Source organism: Salmo trutta, chromosome 34, assembly GCF_901001165.1.
Source record: "Salmo trutta chromosome 34, fSalTru1.1, whole genome shotgun sequence".
In the NCBI taxonomy this organism is placed as follows: Eukaryota; Metazoa; Chordata; class Actinopteri; order Salmoniformes; family Salmonidae; genus Salmo; species Salmo trutta.
This window is the reverse complement of record NC_042990.1, coordinates 529,316-550,729: the sequence shown is the minus strand read 5'-3', so window position 1 is coordinate 550,729 and position 21,414 is coordinate 529,316. Positions and strand designations below refer to the sequence as shown.

The 21,414-nt window shown below is 46.0% G+C and overlaps 1 protein-coding gene across 3 annotated transcripts; it reads left to right on the top strand.

Moving 5' to 3' along the window:
- The first annotated feature begins 1,433 nt into the window (after positions 1 to 1,433).
- s100s (S100 calcium binding protein S) lies at positions 1,434 to 4,518 on the top strand. Of its 3 annotated transcripts, XM_029731215.1 has the most exons (4): positions 1,434 to 1,483; positions 2,609 to 2,657; positions 3,000 to 3,153; positions 3,253 to 4,518. In XM_029731215.1, exons 2-4 carry the CDS (start codon positions 2,644 to 2,646, stop codon positions 3,454 to 3,456), a joined length of 372 nt encoding a protein of 123 aa, XP_029587075.1. In that variant the 5' UTR covers positions 1,434 to 1,483; positions 2,609 to 2,643; the 3' UTR covers positions 3,457 to 4,518. The 3 variants fall into 3 exon arrangements, with proteins under 3 accessions (XP_029587075.1, XP_029587076.1, XP_029587074.1); XM_029731216.1 differs by lacking the exon at positions 2,609 to 2,657 and having other exon boundaries at positions 1,439 to 1,483; XM_029731214.1 differs by lacking the exons at positions 1,434 to 1,483; positions 2,609 to 2,657 and having other exon boundaries at positions 2,706 to 3,153.
- Positions 4,519 to 21,414: the final 16,896 nt, after the last annotated feature.

Genomic DNA, 21,414 nt, shown 5'->3' with positions numbered 1-21,414 from the left:
ATCCAGAAAGAACAAAACTCTGTCCACAAACATTTACATCAAAAGGTGCAAAGTTATGGGTAAAGACACAAAGCACCCTCATCAAATTAAATATTTTTCTTGATCAAATAACACTTTTTAGTCAGTGTTAATTTACCACCCTTACAAACCACTTAGTGTAAATGTACATTACTGCATTGTACATAGGCTGGTCATCTAGGTTTGTACCTGTAGACTTTCCATCACCATGAAGATAAACAATGTACAATACAGTAATTGAGCATATTGAGTCATCAAGTAGATTGTGATGATGTAATTTGATCATGTGGCTCAGTTGGTAGAGCATGGCCCTTGCAATGCTAGGGTTGTGGGTTTGTTTTCCATGGGGGACAGGTACAAAAAAGTTAGAAAATGTATGCACTCACTATTGTAAATTGCTCTGGATAAGTGTGTCTACTAAAAGGAAAAAGGAATAAATAGACCATTTCAGTTTTCACATAGAAATAAGTTGCATTTGTATTTCAAGAAACTGGAAAACATATATCAAGCAAGTATTTTTATATTCTTTGTTGTGCAGATAATTATCAGACTCAAGTTACAAATGCTGGTACAATCAAATACTTTCACAAAAGTAACTGGGCCTTTACTAGTCCTGTATTAAGCGGACCAATAAGCTATAGACATTTTCAGCGCAGACACATTAAAAAAAATATATTGTAATAATTTGCAGCACCCCCACCCCCAAACTACTTCCCATGGCTATGTGCATAGGTCTCATCTATTAGCACTTTGTACTGTATTCATGGGCTAGCTGTGTTGGGTTGGGGCCTATTCCAACAAAATCCTCACCAAAAGTAAACAGCAATTTTGTAGATTGGATAAATTAAAATCAAATTGACCCCAAATCTGATTTGTACAGGATACACAGATACACATTTTCTTTTCTGTTTCCAGGAGATGGTCTCTTTTCCAGTGGTATACTATATTAAATAGACAGAAGTAGAGTGTTTACAGGTAGATCATCCCACCACAACACAATTTGCTTTTGCACACAAGTTCTCCACACAGCCACTGCCATGCTCACCAAAAGCCATAGTAATGAACCAATGTTAAACCTTCACCCGTAATGCTGTATCGTTTTCACTAAGCTATGCTAATAGTATTTATGTAACCACTGTGTAAAGACCCATAATAAAATAAAATACTTTGATGCTAACACACAAGCCTGTTGTCTAATCTGTCCTGATGATAATGTTGTATGCTGAGGTTAAGCACCCTGTCTGCATGTGTGAGCACCTGAGAAGAGAGGGCGGGAAGGGAGTGGGGAGAGGAAAGAGCGATAGAGAAAAAGACGCAGGGATGGTGGTACGTACGTGAGAGAGGGGAGGAGGAGGGGACAGGTGATATTTAAGCCGCTGTCCGACTCTCTCCTCATCCGTCTTTCCTTGGCTCTCTCTCCCTCTTCTCCAAAGACAAAGGAGGCCCTCCATCAGCACTCCATCAGGTAAGATGGATAGATTAGAGGACTGTTGTGCCCTTCTCCTTTCTCCTTCTCTGTAACTGATAAATGTTTTCTGGGATCAGTTTAAAAATGTTTTTATATGTGCTTTGTGAATAGTGGAACACGGGTATTTTTCACGGTAAGATACCCAGGGCTGAGGGGCACCTTGGTATCCAGAGCAATAAGACTTATGGGGCAATAAGAGGAGCTCATCACCTCAAACTACAATTGGTTTGCCTGTTGTAAAGTAGGTTTAAAAAGTTTAGTTGGACGGACCAAAACCTGTGTTCAGGTTCTAACTTTTTATATCTGAAATATCTTAATTTTAAGATAAAATAGTCAACTGTCTATATGGGAAATTGTTAAAATGGTGAAAATAAATGTACTTTCAGAGGAATCTGTTGGAGAAGCATTTTTCTGCAATAATTCCAGGGCTCAGTAATATATTACTGTCTACAGTTGGGTCGCCATGGTTTCCCATTGTCTTCTGTCCGTCAATGAGGCAGCTGACCCCTATAGACTTTCCAGTCAGCTGTGGTGTCTCTTCTCTACTGACCTATTTTCTTCTCTTCTGTCCTCTTCACTGACCTTAACTCTCTTTCTTTATTACGCAAATGAGTGATTTTATAACCAGACTCTTCTATGCTGCAGTTATTTGATTAAAATTAGAATTACTCAATAGAGGATCTCCAATTAAAATTATATTGAGCACTTCTGTATTATTGATCACTCAGTGAACATCTGCAAAGGAACATTTTTCATTTTTCGGAATGGCCCTGTCCTGGGCTCCTGATTCTGATTGCCAGGGGGTTTATTTGCATTTTACTTGCGGTTCCCTTCTGTCATTGTTACATGATCGATATGATTGTGAAACCCTGAGACCTCTATCTCAAGTTACCTCAATGACGTTATCTTTACTTAACAAGCAGCTTACATGTCTGTCAACTGAGAAAGATTTTTTTTAAATGGACCCTCTCACAATGTTCGAATTTGAAAATGATGTACAGTATAATGTTTAAAAAAGTGACGGAATTCTTGGTGTGTTCACGCTAACAATGTTGAAGGCTTTTCACCCTAACTACTATGTGAGTCAGTGTCATTGACAAATCTGTGTCTGTGTGTGCACAGTCTTTCCAACGAAATCAACTCAAGAAGATTTCAAGATGCCGGACACAATGTGTGTAAGACTGTTGCTTTTCAAAAGCCGTCTCTTCATCTCATATCCCTCACATCTTTCACATGTCAACCAATTAAGGTTACAAAACACTGTCCAGTAGCCACTGTATGTTGAGAAGGAATAGCTCATGTGTGGCCTGTAATTTAAACTTTGCATATAGTAACCTAGGCCTATAATTGGGACACCTCTAGTTTGCTGATATTCTTCTGTCCGGTGTGTGTGTTTCACTCTGTCTTGGTGGAGGCTTCACACCCATGTTCGTCATGTGACCGCACATGCGGCTGGGATGGAGCGTGCAAACTGTCATAGTGTCTGACCTATGCCCTCTGCCCTTCCCTCCAGTATGTCCAAGGAACCCTCTTCCAACCTGGAGAATGCCATGCAGATGCTGATCAAAACCTTCCACAAGTACTCAGGGAAGGAGGGTGACAAGTACACTCTGAGCCGGGGAGAGCTGAGAGAGCTGTTAACAGAGGAGCTGGGGAGTTACCTAGGGGTAAGAGGAGTGTACACACCGAGAGACCGGCGCGCACACACACACACACACAATCTTTAACCTCCCGTCCCCTCCTCCCCTCTCCCTCTTCTAATCCAGAACGCCAGGGATGGAGAAGGGGTTGAGAAGGTGATGAACGACCTGGACGCCAACAGTGACGGCGAGGTGGACTTCACAGAGTTCATCATCCTGATGGGAGCCCTGACAGTGGCTTGCAATGACTTCTTCATGGAATACAAGCCCGAGAAACTTGTCCACACACCCTTTGAGAAAAAGGAGGCAACAGAGGAGAAGAAAGAGTGAAGGAAAAATGGGAGGAGTGGGGAGGGACTGGGAGGAGGGAAGGGGGAGATGGATGGAAAGGGGCAATGAACTGTGGAGCAACAGTGAAAGGGTACAATTGATGGTTGTATGGTCATCTTATGCAAATGTCTAAACAGTGCAAATGAAATGTGTGAAAAGAGGCTGAGGGAACTTCACTTCACTAAGTAAGGTTTCGCTGATGGAAGAACAGTGTGTTCCATCTGCAACTATCCAAATACTTTTCATACCATAGTTAAGTCACAGATCCGGAGTCAGTTACTCTGTGTTCTCAAATGCACGAGTGGCACTGTATACAGTAGGGGTCGGCAACAGGCGTCCTGCAGGCCAAAACTGGCATGCAAGTGATTTTTTTTGGGCCCCCCCCCCTGAACTTTTTGGTGAAAGAAATATTTTCTGGTGATTTTAGTTTTTTACTGTAAAATCACCAGGAATTCAGCAAAAATGTGTTTCATTTAGGAAATCTGTTCAAGTATTCACATAAAGTTTTTTTTTTAAATATGTGATCGTGTCTCAATGTAATCAATGTATGAAATTATTCAAATACAATCTCTTTTTGGGCTTAGTTGTGGTACATTTGCAGTGCACAGATTATTATAATTATGTTCCAGCCCTCTGACCATCCTCTCCAACAAAAATCAACCCCCGGCTGAATCTAGTTGCATACCCCTGGTATACAGGGTAGTATGTGTGAGTTCAGTTGTGTTCTCTAGTCAGTCTCAAATTCCAAATCAACTGTTTAAATGCTTTGGATGCATATTCAGGATGGATTTAATTGAAAGTATGAATTATTTCGGTGGATGTTATTGTAACACACTACCACCAATGGAGTCAAATCCGGCCTAAAGCACAACAGGGTGAGTGTCATGAATATAAAGATGATATCATAGATATAACCTATTCTAAATATTTAAGATATTTATTATGTACTCAGTGTTGAACATTTGAATATAATTTACATTTCTTTGCACATATTTTGTAATCGGTTTTTGGTAATTACCAATGTGTTCTTCCAAACATTAAACATGACATTTAATCAGCTATGAATATTGCTTGGTCTTTTCTGCGTCAAAAACTATGAACCTTCCTAGCACGATAGTGATACACACCAATTAAGTGTGAAATGGTTGATGGATTTGCCCAGCTGTGTGACAGATCTTCCTTTGAGCTCCCTTTACTCCAAGGATACATAGTGCGCTCTACAGAGACTGGCCTGGGATGCCTCTTGCCCCAACCTCCACTGGTAGACACTTGGCCTTCCATCCCTTGTCAGTACATTCTTCGTCCACAAGTGCATGGTACTTTAACAGCTTCCTTGTTGGCTTCCTCAATCATCTCCTCCCATGGAACAGTCAGCTCAAGCATGACAGTACAATTTACTGTATTGTACTGAAATCTACTGTACTGAAATCCATTCTACTATGCTCTATTGTGCTGTCCAAACCTGTGAAACAGACGTCTATGATTGGTACTCCGCTGTTTAGAATTGAGTTGATTGTGAAAACCAACCCCAAATTCCATATGACATCCATAACCCAAAAAGCTGTGAAAACAACCCAACATGTTTCTGATAAGATTTCAGTTCAGCTTGGATGCATATTTTGTGGTTTTCACAAGTTTAAGGACCAGACATGAAACGAATTTACAATATTTGAGGAAATGGAATGGATGTGAGAATGAGTATCCAGGAGGAGAATGGACCGGATGAAGCCAAGGGCTGCAGATGGGCTGACTCTGTAGGGTTTGGCGTCTCAGGTAGACATCCCCATCAGGCCATGGTAGTTAGGTGGAGAAGGGATGTGACAGAGGAATGACTGTTTGGTCAGGTTTAAATAGGGTGGAAGTGGTGATTAAGGAGAGTGAGAACAGGTGTAGAGGCTGATTAACAGTTAGTACCAACTGGAGCTTGTTTGAGGAGAAGCGTTCAAGGCAACTAATTAAGTGTTGCAAACAGTAGTGGAGACTTATTGGCAATGGTTAGCAGCTAGTGCTTGTTGAGTTTAGGGAGCTGTGTTCAAGGCAACTAGTTAAGTGTTGCATTCAAGTCTGGTCCTCGCTGCTGAATGTTTGATAATTCTTAACACCATTTCTTGAGTTTAGGGACCAGACATTAAATTTAGAATATTTAAGGAAATGGATGTGAGAATGAGGATCCAGGAGAGGAATGGAAATGGACCGGATGAAGCCAAGGGCTGCAGATGAAGGATCCGGAAGGGTTGACTGTAGGGTTTAGCTTGGAGTCTCAGGTAGGTATCCCTGTCATGGTGTGGTAGTTAGGCTGCTGTGGTGAAGGCAATCCCCAAAAAGAGAACTCCAAGTTAATTGGACCCTGGAGAGGAAGTGAGCTGTTCTGGACTGCAGGTACCGAATAGTTGACGATATAGTGGAGATAGTACAGGCATACAGACGAGATGCCCACAGAGTGAACCAACCTTAGACCCCAGGAGAGCAAGCAGAAGCGATGGCAAGAAACTCCCCTGAAGGAAGAAAACCTTGAGAAACCAGGCTCAGCTGGGGAGCCAATCCTCTTATGGCTGGTTGGGTAAGATACAGTGTGTGAGGTAGATGTTGTCCGTAAATGAGGCAGAGACTGGTCTGTGCTTGTGTTAATGCAGGTTCTGAGAGACAAGAATGTTGTGGGCTGTCGTGATGTTGATGTCAGAGCGGATGTAGGAATGATAGGCTTGAGAGGACCAGCGGCCGAGGAGTTGCACAGTGTGGTCTGGATGCCATGGAGGGAAACGGAACCATTGGCAAGAGGCGATGGAACCAGAATCGTAGATGAATAGTGGATCGGATGGTGAGGCTTGTTGAGATTATCTGAGCTTCAGGAAGTAGGTGAGTTGTTCGTAAGGGCTGAGGGTAGAAGGTAGCCGGAACAGGTAGACTGGTGTGGTTCTGCCAAACTGATCGGTTTTGCTGTATTTGATGATAAAGATGAGGATATATTTGTAGAGGATGGTGACATCTGACATGTTGGGATGACAAGAATGTTGTAGATGAGGATGTAAACTCTGAACATCTCAGGAATCCCCAAAAAATAACATTGATTGTAGCGTGGAAGAGAATGCCATGGATATGTAACCACACCAGAGGGGGAGGGCCCAATCTTAAACCGTTTGGATGCAGGCTGACATGATGTCGAGTGTGATTGGCTGGCGGACTTGTGCGTTGGAGACCCTTGAGGAAAAGGGAGAGTTGCAGGTGAGAGGAGTAACATGGAGACCCAGTAAGTAACTTTAGATGGAAGCCGATCTCGGCCAGGTAAGTCTGAATGGAGGATGTCTGCATGGAGAGGGAGCCAGAGACATAGCGTCCGGGATGTTTACCCCCCAGGGAGCCCACGTACAGGCAGAACAGCTCAACCTTGTAATTACAATGGAAACAGATACCACTTTCCCAGAGTTTCTTCTGTAGCCTGGGAACAGTCCAGTCTGACAGCACTGGAGGCCTGGATTTGGGTGCCTCAGAGATGGAAGCGGGAAAAGAGGGGAGACATTCTGAAAACATCTCAGAATCCGAGGCGGTGAGATCAATTACCATTGTAAACTAAGTAAGTCATGTTAAGTAACTCACTAAACTTTGAGTAGACCTTTGGTAAATCAAGGCTTGTCTCGAATGCGAAGCAAAACCAAGAGGAGGAATGAGTTTTTGGTTGGGTTTAAATAGGGTGGTAGTGGTGATATAAGGAGAGTGAGAACCAATGTGGGGCTGATTTTAACAGTTAATAGCACCTGTAGCTTGTTTGAGGAGCTACATTCATGGCAACTAGTTAAGTGTTGCAAACAGTAGTAGAAGCTGATTGGCAATGGTTAGCAGCTGGTGCTTGTTGAGATTTTAGGGAGCTGTGTTCAAGGCATCTAGTTAAGTATTGCGTTCAAGTCTGGTCCTCTCACCTGAATTTTTTTAATTCTTAACACCATGAAATAGGCCTAATATCAGCTTTTCTGATGCTGATGAAAACTGCACCTTTACAGACGTTCTCTAAGCGCCCATTCACATTCTCTCAAGAAAGAAAGAAAGAAATCATATTTCTCCACTCCTGTTCCCGGAGTCAAAATGTACATGTATCATTTTACTGCAAAAACTGCTTAATTCTTCAGGAGTTAATATAATATTAGGTTATGTTAGAGGTTATAGGCCTACAGTCAGTGTCCAGATTTCTGTTACTATTCCATTTAACCCATCTGAACAGTACAGTTCCCTTGACGTGCCATATTTGAAGTCCCTGTGACCGTCAAATTTGTATAGTGCAGGGCTCTCCAACCCTGTTCTTGGAGAGCTACCATCCAGTAGGTTTACGCTCCAACTGTAATCTAGCGCACCTGATTCTAATAATTAGTTTGTTGATAATCTGAATCAGATTAGTTACAACTGGGATTGATGCAAAAACCTAGAGGGTAACTCTCCAGGAACATCGTTGGAGAGCCCTGGTATAGTGCCTCACAATCATCACACGTAGCATCTTTCCCAAACATTAGGGTACTGTTCTTGCTCTCCCTTCTCTTTATTTTCAACTCTCCGGGCTCTATTTTTGGAGGCGCACCAATCTTGTTATGTAAAAACTGGTGCACTGGCATTTTCCAGCCCTAACGCCAGGTATGGCAATTTACCTGTCTAACATCAGCTCACTTGGGAGCGGCGGCAATATTTGAGATGTGTCCTTAACATGCGCATAAGTGATAATTTCATGCAGCGCTATGTTTTAAGACCCACAGAAATCTGGTTTTAACAGTAGTTGCAGTGGCATGTATTTATAGTTACCAAGGGAAGCCAGGCTTCCCAAATAATTGACCAATTATATAAAATACAAAACATATAAAATAATATCTTTCGTCTGTCCGTGTTTCATAATTTTCCTTCAATTCACACCAATCACATCAAAATTGACAGAAAAAACATGCGTTTTTTTCATCTCGTTGTGTTGTTGTCCTCTGGTTGCCAGCTAGCTAGCTAGCTAACATTGGCCATTTCTTAAATTAGCTATGGATGGAGATAGGGATTTGGACTGGTTTTACTTAATTCTTCGTACAGGCCAATGATTATAACAGCGATTCTGATTCAACCATAAATTCATATGTTGTGCCCCTGGCCTGAGAGGATGGAAGTTCAATATGTAGATAGATGTAGAAGGCTAATGTTAACTAGCTAACGTTGTCCATGACAGGAGCTAGGCTAGCGAGCAAGCATTTTAGTCAGGTAGCCTAGGACAACAAAAACTAAAAGCTTGTACTGTATGACAGTCACAAACCATTTCATCAACATGAAAGAGAGGAGGATGGAATTGGCATTTAGGGTGAGTCAGCATGTTTTTTCTACTTGCACAAACACGCACACACACACAGAGAGAGAGAGAAATCAGAACCATGGACAGCCACATCATATTTAGCTTACGTTGATTGGACTAAATTGTTTTTGGTATCTTTCAGTTGGTGACCCGATCCTGTAGGTTCATGCTCTACAACATTCGCAGAGTACGACCCTGCCTCACACAGGAAGCGACGCAGGTCCTAATCCAGGCACTTGTCATCTCCCGTCTGGATTACTGCAACTCGCTGTTGGCTGGGCTCCCTGCCTGTGCCATTAAACCTCTACAACTCATCCAGAACGCCGCAGCCCGTCTGGTGTTCAACCTTCCCAAGTTCTCTCACGTCACCCCGCTCCTCCACTCTCTCCACTGGCTTCCAGTTGAAGCTCGCATCCGCTACAAGACCATGGTGCTTGCCTACGGAGCTGTGAGGGGAACGGCACCTCCATACCTTCAGGCTCTGATCAGGCCCTACACCCAAACAAGGGCACTGCGTTCATCCACCTCTGGCCTGCTGGCCCCCCTACCTCTGAGGAAGCACGGTTCCCGCTCAGCCCAGTCCAAACTGTTCGCTGCTCTAGCACCCCAATGGTGGAACAAGCTCCCTCACGACGCCAGGACAGCGGAGTCAATCACCACCTTCCGGAGACACCTGAAACCCCACCTCTTTAAGGAATACCTGGGATAGGATAAAGTAATCCTTCTAACCCCCCCCTTAAAAGATTTAGATGCACTATTGTAAAGTGGTTGTTCCACTGGATATCATAAGGTGAATGCACCAATTTGTAAGTCGCTCTGGATAAGAGCGTCTGCTAAATGACTTAAATGTAAATGTAGTTGTCACTGTATTAGACTAAACATGGGTGATTTTATGATGTTGAAATGATGCTGGAATAGTGGATGCAGCTCCTGCTTCCTTTGCAACTTGCGGTAACTTTCCTTGGTTCTAAATCAATAGTTGTTTAGTAGTCTGAAAATGTCAGAAACATTAACTTGATTGACCATGCTGTAGGTCATGTAACTGTTTGTTAAATGTAATATGCTTTATGGACTTCACCTGACAGAGGTTGCTCTCCCGTTTTGTGATGAAACAAAGGTGTGGTTGAATTAATTCTGCTACTGTGTCATCTAATTGTCTTGGCCTTAGGCCTATATATCACGGTGGCAAGGCATATGTACTAACAGGTTATAGAGTAAACACATATGTTGTAATAAGGCTTTTTTTCTGGCAAGGCTTCCCAAACCATTTTACCCACACACCGCTACTGCACAGTTGATAATGGCATGGATTTTGAGAGCGGAAGTGCAGCCTATCCAGCCATGATGCACAGTGCCCATGGAAGAGAGATGTGCATTTTGTGCCATATTAACATTGACATGAAATCAGTCAAAACACCTCAAAACATGACATGGTATCAATAAAAAGATGAAACAAGCTGAAATGAGCCACTCTCGACATGGCAGTTTCTTGTCATTCTTGCTAGCAATCTGGCCATCCAGAATCACAACAACAGGCTGACTTCTGCACAGTGCGTCTTTTTTTTCCTGGCCATAAACCAACTAGCCTTTGAATGTTTTAAATGGTCTATTGAGAGTGCCTCTAAATATTTTGGAGGTTTTTGCACTCATGCCTTTTCATTATTCCCAATTCGCATACCTGCATACTTAATTTTGCTTGTTCGAGTAAGCTATCCATCCCCATTTTCAAACTACAATGCCTTAACGGCAGATTTCTATTTGAGAATCTGCCTCACACTCAGGCAACGATACAGTTGACAGGTGCCTAGTAGTTTGTTTTGATGTGTGATGTTATGAGCAAAACCAGTTAGGCATAAGTGTGCACATGTCACGTCCTGACCAGTTTAAGGGGTTATTTGTTATTGTAGTTTGGTCAGGGCGTGGCAGGGGTGTGTTTGGTTTGTGTTGTTGGGATTTTGGGGTTAGTTGTATGGTCCTTATTTTTATATTTCTACGTTCCCCTCTAGGTGTTGTATTTCTTTGTTTTGGCCTGGTATGGCTCTCAATCAGGGACAGCTGTACATCGTTGTCACTGATTGGGAGTCATACTTAGGTAGCCCTTTTTTCCACTGTGTTTGTGGGAAGTTGTTTTTGCACTGCTGTGTGTAGCCTGCAAGACTGTTTGTCTGTCGTGCGTTTTTTCTTGTTTTGGTGTTCTCTTCAAATAAAGTCAAAGATGAGCACTCAACCCACTGCGCCTTGGTCTACTCAATACGATGGCCGTTACAGCACATGGCGCCATGGATTGAGAGAAACAATTTATGATATCATGCTTCTGACCCGATCCTATTTATAAATATTGTTGTTTGTTTAAAAAACAGGTTGAATGTTTTCTGTTTAATTAAAAAACATATTTATAAAAAAAATTCACTGTCCATGGGTTTATGGTCAGAACGTAGGCTACATGCAATGCAATTTCGTCGGCTAGAAGTGCAAATATGATCTGTAAGTTGGTTCCATGATGTTTATAAACATTACATTTGTGAGCAGTATAATGGTGAGTGGACATTCCCCCTTTCTCTTTATAATGGATCTTTATCCAGCTCCTGTGAAAAGTTTGGATGTGCGTAAAAGCCTCCATAGTCTACCTTAATATTATATGCCCACTGGGAGAAATCATGATGCCTGTAACTGTATTTAGACAGAGCCTATTTAAAACCTCTTAGATGTTAAGTCCTCTGTTAAGGGGACCTGCGTGGTTCTGGTACCAGTTCCAATTGTCATTTTAGCTTATAAATGTGATCTGTGGACACCGAAATGGCTTGCATTGAGCAATAGCCCTGTTTCCCACAGACACAGTTATATATTTTCTGAGCCTGTGTGAGGTAGGATGTGAAATCTTAAACCACTTTAAGCTGGGATGTCCCTCCTACCATTTCATTCGCTCTTCTGACTTTCCATCAACTCCTGGCTGAACCCTACTTCACAGCCACTGATACACGCCTGTAATCCTTACACCATAGCCCAGAAGGAGAAAGTGGTTTCATCCCTGTGGCACATTCAGAGATCGATTTATAGCCAGCTATTCCAAAAAAAAAAACGTTCTGTTTGTCATTGACAGACAAGATTCATATCAGATGAAAGGTGAGTTCCTAAGGACTTCAGGAAGCCATTCACAGCGAAGGGGGCAGATGTTTAGTTTTTACAGTTATAAGGAAGGTGAAATCTTATAGTTAGTCATTTTATAATTTGATTAAACTATATTTAGAAAGCATTTACACTACCGTTCAAAAGTTTGGGGTCAATTAGAAATGTCCTTGTTTTTGAAAGAAAAGCAAAAGAATGTGTCCATTAAAATAACATCAAATTTATCAGAAATACAGGGTAGACATTGTTCATGTTGTAAATGACTATTGTAGCTGGAAACTGATGATTTTTAATGGAATATCTACATAGGCGTACAGAGGCCCATTATCAACAACCATCACTCCCGTGTTCCAATGGCACGTTGTGTTAGCTAATCCAAGTTTATCATTTTAAAAGGCCAATTGATCATTAGAAAACCCTTTTGCAATTATGTTAGCACAGCTGAAAACTGTTGTTCTGATTAAAGAAGCAATAAAATTGGCCTTCTTTAGACTAGTTGAGTATCTGGAGCATCAGCATTTATGGGTTCGATTACAGACTCAAAATGGCCAAAAACGAAGACCTTTCTTCTGACACTCGTCAGTCTATTCTTGTTCAGAGAAATAAAGGCTATTCCATGCGAGAAATTGACAAGACTCTGAAGATCTCATACAACGCTGTGTACTACTCCCTTCACAGAACTGGCTCTAACCAGAATAGAAAGAGGAGTGGGAGGCACAACTGAGCAAGAGGACAAGTACATTAGTCCTCAACTGGCCTCAAATGTCTAAAAATATATTTTCACTTTGTCATTATGGGGTATAGTATGTAGATGTGTGAGATAATTTTTTAAAATAATTTTTTAATACAGCCTGTAACACAACTAAATGTGGAATAAGTCAAGGGGTATGAATACTTTCTGAACTGTACGTTGGATAAATCCAACGAATGCACTACACAGAATGCACTGCCACTGCCTATGCAACGCAATGCAAATGCAGCATTCCATTGGAAATTAATGTAGGGCTTACTTCTGGTGTACCAAAATGCAATGATGCTGTAGGTGTGACCGAGGCAAGCTTAGGCTTACACACTAATGGCAGATAAAAATAATGAAAGAAAAACCTCAACGTAACCTATAGATATGAGTTGCACAAGAATGATACATTCATGGATTTTTAATACATTGTTTTATCTTTATTCAACCCGTCCACCACCTATCTGTCCTTCTTCCACACAACTTCTCATGACCAAAATCTTCCTGCGCATGTTTATTTAACTAGGCAAGTCAGTTGAGAACAAATTCTTAATTACAATGACAGCCTAGGAACAGCCTTGTTCAGCAACAGAATTACATATTTTTTTACCTTGTCAGCTTGGGGATTTGATCTAGCATCCTTTCAGTTACTGGCCCAATGCTCTAACCACTAGGCTACCTGCCACCCCATGTGTGCGTGTGTGCGGAGTGGGGATTCATGCAGGGGAAACTGCTCCAGCACACACATCCTGCCAACTATATCCTGCAAGTCCTGCTCGACCAGATATATTGTAAGTTGACCCAGATGTTTGACTTGGACCTGCGGCAGATAAACTGCCTCAGAAGATTGTGTGTGTGTTGGGTGATAACAAAAATATATAAATGTAGGCGTGAAAACTTCAGTCTATCAGTGAACTATATTGTCTGGAAATCTATAGTATAATTGCCTAATGGATGCTTTCATACTATAGTCTACTTCTAAACTACAATCAGCATATCCCTCTATGCCTCATTGGCTTTCATAGCTGTCCGTAAATCTGATCAAATCAAATTTTATTTGTCACACACGCCGAATACAATAGACCTTACAGTGAAATGCTTACTTACTTTTTCCATCTATGTAACATTGCAAAAATCTGAAACATTCTGTCCAAAAATGATGCAGAAAAATGTATCCATGCTTTAGACTACTGCAATGCTCTACTTTCCAGCTACCCGGATAAAGCAATAAATAAACTTCAGTTAGTGCTAAACACTGCTGCTAGAATCTTGACTAGAACCCTAAAATTTGATCATATTACTCCAGTGCTGTCACGTCAGACTTGGACTGGCTGATAGGTGGAATCAAGTGCAGGTGCTGGAGGTGAGTGTCTTTTAATAATCTTTACTCACACACACGCCGAAAAGCACAGGGCGCTATACAAAGTTCCAGTATTTGTTAACTGCGCCCGTACAGCACAAAATATAATTCCTAAGGCAAGGAGCGCAGCCCGGTAAATCCTTCTACAAAAAAACTGTCGATCACACAACGTGGACACTAAACAATCCCGCACAAAATCCCAACTGAAAACACACATTAAATAAGTCCCCACTAATGACATACACAAAACAGGTGCGGAACAGACAGACAAAACTAAACGACACAGAAACAACGATCGGTGGCAGCTAATAGGCCGGCGACGACGACCGCCGAGCGCCGCCCGACCGAGGAGGGGCGCCACTTTCGTTGGATCCTGTGACAGTACCCCTCCCCTGACGCGTGGCCCCAGCCGCGTGCCGACGCCGGCCTCGGGGATGGCCCGGAGGGCGAGGCGCCGGCCAATCCGGTCGGCGACGGTGGAAGTCCAGCAGCATAGAGGGGTCCAGAACGTCTGCCGCCGGAACCCAGCACCTCTCCTCCGGACCGTACCCCTCCCAGTCCACGAGGTACTGCAGGCCCCCTACCCGACGTCGGGAGTCCAGGATGGCTCGGACTGTGTACGCCGGGCTCCCCCCAAGGGGGCCTCCAGCACCTCACTGTCCTGCAGCGGACCAGCTACCACCGGCCTGAGGAGAGACACATGAAACGAGGGGTTAATACGGTAATATGAAGGAAGTTGTAACCTGTAACACACCTCGTTTATCCTCCTCAGGACTTTAAACGGCCCCACAAACCGCGGACCCAGCTGCCGGCAGGGCAGGCGGAGAGGCAGGTTCCGGGTCGAGAGCCAGACTCTATCCCCCGGGTTAAACACGGGGGCGTCACTGCGGTGGCGGTCAGCGCTCTCCTTGTGCCGTTCGCTCGCCCTCCTTAAACATTCCTGGACCGCGTTCCAGGTCTCCTGAGAGCGCTTGACCCATGCCTCCACCACAGGAGCCTCTGTCTGGCTCTGTTGCCATGGCACCAGGACCGGCTGATACCCCAGCACCACCTGGAAGGGTGACAGATTAGTGGAGGAGTGGCGCTGAGAGTTCTGGGCCATCTCGGCCCATGGCACGAACTGCGCCCACTCCCCTGGCCGGTCCTGGCAATACGACCGCAGGAACCTGCCCACATCCTGGTTGATGCGCTCTACCTGCCCATTACTCTCGGGGTGGAACCCCGAGGTCAGGCTGACCGAGACCCCCAGCCTCTCCATAAACGATTTCCATACCCTGGACATAAACTGGGGACCCCGATCAGATACGATGTCCTCGGGCACCCCATAGTGCCGGAAGACGTGAGTGAACTGGGCCTCCGCGGTCTGTAGGGCCGTAGGAAGACCGGGCAAAGGGAGCAGACGGCAGGACTTAGAGAACCTGTCCACAACGACCAGGATCGCCGTGTTCCCCTGAGACGGCGGGAGATCCGTAAGGAAATCCACCGAGAGGTGCGTCCAGGGCCGCTGTGGAACAGGGAGGGGCTTTAATTTCCCTCGAGGTAGGTGCCTAGGAGCCTTACACTGAGCGCATACTGAACAGGATGAGACATAACGCCGGACATCCTCAGCCAAGGTGGGCCACCAGTACCTCCCCTTCAGGCCCCGCACTGTCCGTTCCACCCCAGGATGACCCGAGGAGGGTAGAGTATGGGACCATCGGATCAGGCGATCGCGAACACCAAGCGGAACGTATTTCAGGCCCAAGGGACACTGCGGTGGAGTAGGTTCTGACCGACCCGCCCGCTCGATGTCCGCATCCATCTCCCATACCACCGGTGCCACCAGACAGGAGGCGGGAAGTATGGGAGTAGGATCGATGGTCCGCTCCTCGGTGTCGTAGAGACGCAAGAGTGAATGTACGACATGTACGAGAGAGTGAAGTTAAACCTCGTAAAAAACATGGCCCACCTCGCCTGACGGGGATTAAGCCTCCTCGCTGCCCGAATATACTCCAGGTTACGGTGGTCGGTCCAGATGAGAAAAGGGTGACGTCCCCCCTCAAGCCAATGTCTCCACACCGTCAAAGCCCTGACCACGGCTAACAGCTCCCGGTCCCCCACATCATAATTGCGCTCCGCTGGGCTCAGCTTCTTAGAAAAGAACGCGCATGGGCGGAGCTTCGGAGGAACGCCCGAACGCTGCGACAGCACAGCTCCTACCCCAGCCTCGAACGCGTCCACCTCCACTATGAATGGCAAAGAGGGGTCCGGATGCGCCAGGACAGGTGCATTGGTAAACAGAACCTTCAGACGATGGAAGGCTCTGTCCGCCTCTGCTGACCATCGTAGCCGCACCGGCCCCCCCTTCATCAGTGAGGTAATGGGAGCTGCTACCTGGCCAAAACCCCGGATAAACCTCCGATAATAATTAGCGAACCCCAAGAACCGCTGCACCTCCTTCACAGTGGCTGGGGTTGGCCAATTACGCACAGCCATCACGCGGTCACACTCCACCTCCACCCCCGAGGTGGAAATGCGATATCCTAGAAATGAGACGGCTCTTTTGAAGAACTCACATTTCTCAGCCTTGACGTATAGGTTATGCTCCAGCAGCCGCCCAAGCACTCTACGCACCAGGGACACATGCTCGGCGCGTGTGGCGGAGCAGATCAGGATGTCATCGATGTACACCACCACACCCTGCCCGAGCATGTCCCTAAGGACCTCGTCCACAAAGGATTGGAAGACAGCGGGAGCATTCTTTAACCCATACGGCATGACGAGGTACTCATAATGGCCCGATGTGGTACTAAATGCGGTTTTCCACTCGTCTCCATCTCGGATACGCACCAAGTTATACGCACTCCTGAGATCCAATTTCGTGAAGAAGCGCGCCCCGTGAAATGACTCCACTGCCGTAGTAATGAGAGGTAGTGGGTAACTGAAACCCACTGTGATAGCATTTAGACCTCTATAGTCAATGCACGGGCGCAGACCTCCCTCCTTCTTCACGAAAAAGAAGCTCGAGGAGACGGGGGATTTAGAGGGCCGAATGTATCCCTGTCTCAAGGACTCAGCGACGTATGTATCCATAGCCACTGTCTCCTCCTGAGACAGAGGATACACGTGACTCCTAGGAAGAACCGCGTCAGCCTGGAGGTTTATCGCACAATCCCCTTGTCGATGGGGTGGTAATAGAGTCGCCTTCGTCTTACTGAAAGCGATAGCCAAATCGGCATACTCTGAGGGAATGTGCACGGTGGAGACTTGGTCTGGACTCTCCACCGTAGTCGCACCGATGGAAACTCCTATGCACCTACCTGAGCACTCCCTCGACCACCCCGTTAGAGCCCTCTGCCCCCACGAAATTTGGGGGTTGTGTGTGGCTAGCCAGGGGATTCCCAGTACCACTGGGAACGCTGGGGAGTCAATGATGAACAGGCTGATACGCTCCACATGACCCCCCCACGTCTGCATAACCAGTGGCACGGTGACCTCCCCTACTTGGCCTGACCCTAGCGGTCGACTATCTAGGGCGTGCACGGGGAAGGGGTGGTCCAGCTGAACCCGGGGAATCCCTAACCTCTTAGCTAACCCATGGTCCATAAAACTCCCAGCTGCACCTGAATCGACTAGCGCCTTATACTGGAAGTGAGGGGAAAAATTAGGAAAACAAACGGAGGTGTACAAGTGGTCGACAGGGGGCTCTGGGTGTGGCTGGTGCGGACTCACCTGGGGGGCCGAAGCAGTGCTCTGCCTGCACTCCGAACTCCCGGAGGGACCTCTCCAGCACCGGTCCACAGTGTGTCCTCTGCGTCCACATCGGGTGCAGGAGAGACCCCCCCCCCCCTCCGGTCCTCCTCGGTGCAGCCCCCCCTATCTCCATGGGCTGTGGAGCGGGAGGACTGGTAGGCGGAACGAACAGGCCCCGACTGGAACGTCCCTGGGCAGCCAGCAGGTTGTCCAATCTAATGGACAAATCCACCAGTTGGTCCAGAGTGGAGGTGTTGTCCCTACATGCCAGCTCCCGGCGGACGTCCTCGCGAAGGCTGCATCTATAGTGGTCTATCAGGGCCCGCTCGTTCCACCCCGATCCAGCGGCGAGAGTCCGGAATTCCAACGCGAAATCCTGAGCGGTCCTCGTCTCCTGTCTCAAATGGAATAGTAGGTCACCCGCCGCCCTGCCCTCCAGGGGATGATCAAAAACCGCCCGGAAGCGGCGGGCGAACTCAGGGTAGTCACCCCTGGCCGAGTCTGGACCATCCCAGACCGCATTGGCCCATTCCAGGGCTCGACCCGTGAGACACGAGACGAGGACGCTCACCCTCTCTTCGTCGGAGGGAGGGGGGCGGACGGTCACCAGGTACAGTTCCAGTTGGAGGAGGAACCCCTTGCACCCAGCGGCCGTCCCATCGAACTCCCTGGGAGGTGAAATCCGGATCCCGCTGGCACCCGCTTCAGTGGATGTGGGTAGGGGCGCAGGGTGCGAGATTCTGTCACGTCGGACTTGGACTGGCTGATAGGTGGAATCAAGTGCAGGAGACAGAGGTGCTGGAGGTGAGTGTCTTTTAATAATCTTTACTCACACACACGCCGAAAAGCACAGGGCGCTATACAAAGTTCCAGTATTTCTTAACTGCGCCCGTACAGCACAAAATATAATTCCTAAGGCAAGGAGCGCAGCCCGGTAAATCCTTCTACAAAAAAACTGTCGATCACACAACGTGGACAATAAACAATCCCGCACAAAATCCCAACTGAAAACACACATTAAATAAGTCCCCACTAATGACATACACAAAACAGGTGCGGAACAGACAGACAAAACTAAACGACACAGAAACAACGATCGGTGGCAGCTAATAGGCCGGCGACGACGACCGCCGAGCGCCGCCCGAGGGGCGCCACTTTCATTGGATCCTGTGACAAGTGCTAGCCTCTCTACACTGGCTTCCTGTTAAGGAAAGGGCTGATTTCAAGGTTTTTCTGCTGACCTACAAAGCATTAAATGGGCTTGCTCCTACAGTGGGGGAAAAAAGTATTTGATCCCCTGCTGATTTTGTACGTTTGCCCACTTACAAAGAAATGATCAGTCTATTATTTTAATGGTAGGTTTATATGAACAGTGAGAGACAGAATAACAACAAAAAAATCCAGAAAAACGCATGTCAAAAATGTTATAAATTGATTTGCATTTTAATGAGGGAAATAAGTATTTGACCCCTCTGCAAAACATGACTTAGTACTTGGTGGCAAAACCCTTGTTGGCAATCACAGAGGTCAGACTTTTCTTGTAGTTGGCCACCAAGTTTGCACACATCTCAGGAGGGATTTTGTCCCACTCCTCTTTGCAGATCTTCTCCAAGTCATTAAGGTTTCGAGGCTGACGTTTGGCAACTCGAACCTTCAGCTCCCTCCACAGATTTTCTTTGGGATTAAGGTCTGGAGACTGGCTAGGCCACTCCAGGACCTTAATGTGCTTCTTCTTGAGCCACTCCTTTGTTGCCTTGGCCGTGTGTTTTGGGTCATTGTCATGCTGGAATACCCATCCACGACCCATTTTCAATGCCCTGGCTGAGGGAAGGAGGTTCTCACCCAAGATTTGACAGTACATGGCCCCGTCAAATGATGCAGTGAAGTTGTCCTGTCCCCTTAGCAGAAAAACACCCCCAAAGCATAATGTTTCCACCTCCATGTTTGACGGTGGAGATGGTGTTCTTGGGGTCATAGGCAGCATTCCTCCTCCTCCAAACACAGAGAGTTGAGTTGATGCCAAAGAGCTCCATTTTGGTCTCATCTGACCACAACATTTTCACCAGTTGTCCTCTGAATCATTCAGATGTTCATTGGCAAACTTCAGACGGGCATGTATATGTATTCTTGAGCAGGGGGACCTTGCGGGCGCTGCAGGATTTCAGTCCTTCACGGCGTAGTGGGTTACCAATTGTTTTCTTGGTGACTATGGTCCCAGCTGCCTTGAGATCATTGACAAGATCCTCCCGTGTAGTTCTGGGCTGATTCCTCACCGTTCTCATGCTCATTGCAACTCCATGAGGTGAGATCTTGCATGGAGCCCCAGGCCGAGGGATATTGACAATTCTTTTGTGTTTCTTCCATTTGCGAATAATCACACCAAATGTTGTCACCTTCTCACCAAGCTGCTTGGCGATGGTCTTGTAGCCCATTCCAGCCTTGTGTAGGTCTACAATCTTGTCCCTGACATCCTTGGAGAGCTCTTTGGTCTTGGCCATGGTGGAGAGTATGGAATCTGATTGATTGATTGCTTCTGTGGACAGGTGTCTTTTATACAGGTAACAAGCTGCGGTTAGGAGCACACCCTTAAAGAGTGTGCTCCTAATCTCAACTCGTTACCTGTATAAAAGACACCTGGGAGCCGGAAATCTTTCTGATTGAGAGGGGGTCAAATACTTATTTCCCTCATTAAAATGAAAATCAATTTATAACAGTTTTGACATGCATTTTTCTTGATATTTTTGTTGTTATTCTGTCTCTCACTGTTCAAATAAACCTACCTTAAAATGATAGACTGATCATTTCTTTGTCAGTGGGCAAACATACAAAATCAGCAGGGGATCAAATACTTTTTTCCCCCCACTGTACCTATATTTTCGATTTGGTCCTGACATACATACCTACACATATGCTACGGTCACAAGACGCAGGCCTCCTTACTGTCCATAGAATGTCTAAGCAAACAGCTGGAGGCAGGGCTTTCTCCTATAGAGCTCCATTTTTATGGGATGGTCTGCCTATCCATGTGAGAGACGCAGACTCGGTCTCAACCTTTAAGTCTTTATTGAAGAATCATCTCTTCAATAGGTCCTATGATTGAGTGTAGTCTGGCCCAGGAGTTTGAAGGTGAATGGAAAGGCACTGGAGCAACGAACCGCCCTTGCTGTCTCTGCCTGCTCGGTTCCCCTCTCTCCACTGGGATTTTCTGCCTCAAACCCTATTACAGGTTCTGAGTCACTGGCTTACTGGTGCTCTTCCATGCCATCCCTAGGAAGGGTGCGTCACTTGAGTGGGTTGAGTCACTGATGTGATCTTCCTGTCCGGGTTAGCGCCCCCCTTGGGTTGTGCCGTGGCGGAGATCTTCGTGGGCTATACCCGGCCTTGTCTCAGGATGGTAAGTTGGTGGTTGGAGATATCTCTCTAGTGGTATGGGGGCTGTGCTTTGGCAAAGCGGGTGGGGTTATATCCTACCTGTTTGGCCCTGTCCAGGAGTATCGTTGGACGGGCCACAGTGTCTCCCGACCCCTCCTGTCTCAGCCTCCAGTATTTCTGCTGCAGTAGTTTGTGTCAGGGGGCTAGGGTCAGTCTGTTATATCTGGAGTATTTTTCCTGTCTTATCAGGTGTCCTGTGTGAATTTAAGTATGCTCTCTCTAATTCTCTCTCTCGGAGGACCTGAGCCCTAGGACCATGCCTCAGGA

Coding starts and splice junctions, on each gene's coding strand:
- s100s (XM_029731214.1), top strand. CDS start 2,977: ATGCCCTCTGCCCTTCCCTCCAGTATGTCCAAGGAACCCTCTTCCAAC. Junction 3,154..3,252: donor AGCTGGGGAGTTACCTAGGG/GTAAGAGGAGTG, acceptor CTTCTAATCCAG/AACGCCAGGGATGGAGAAGG.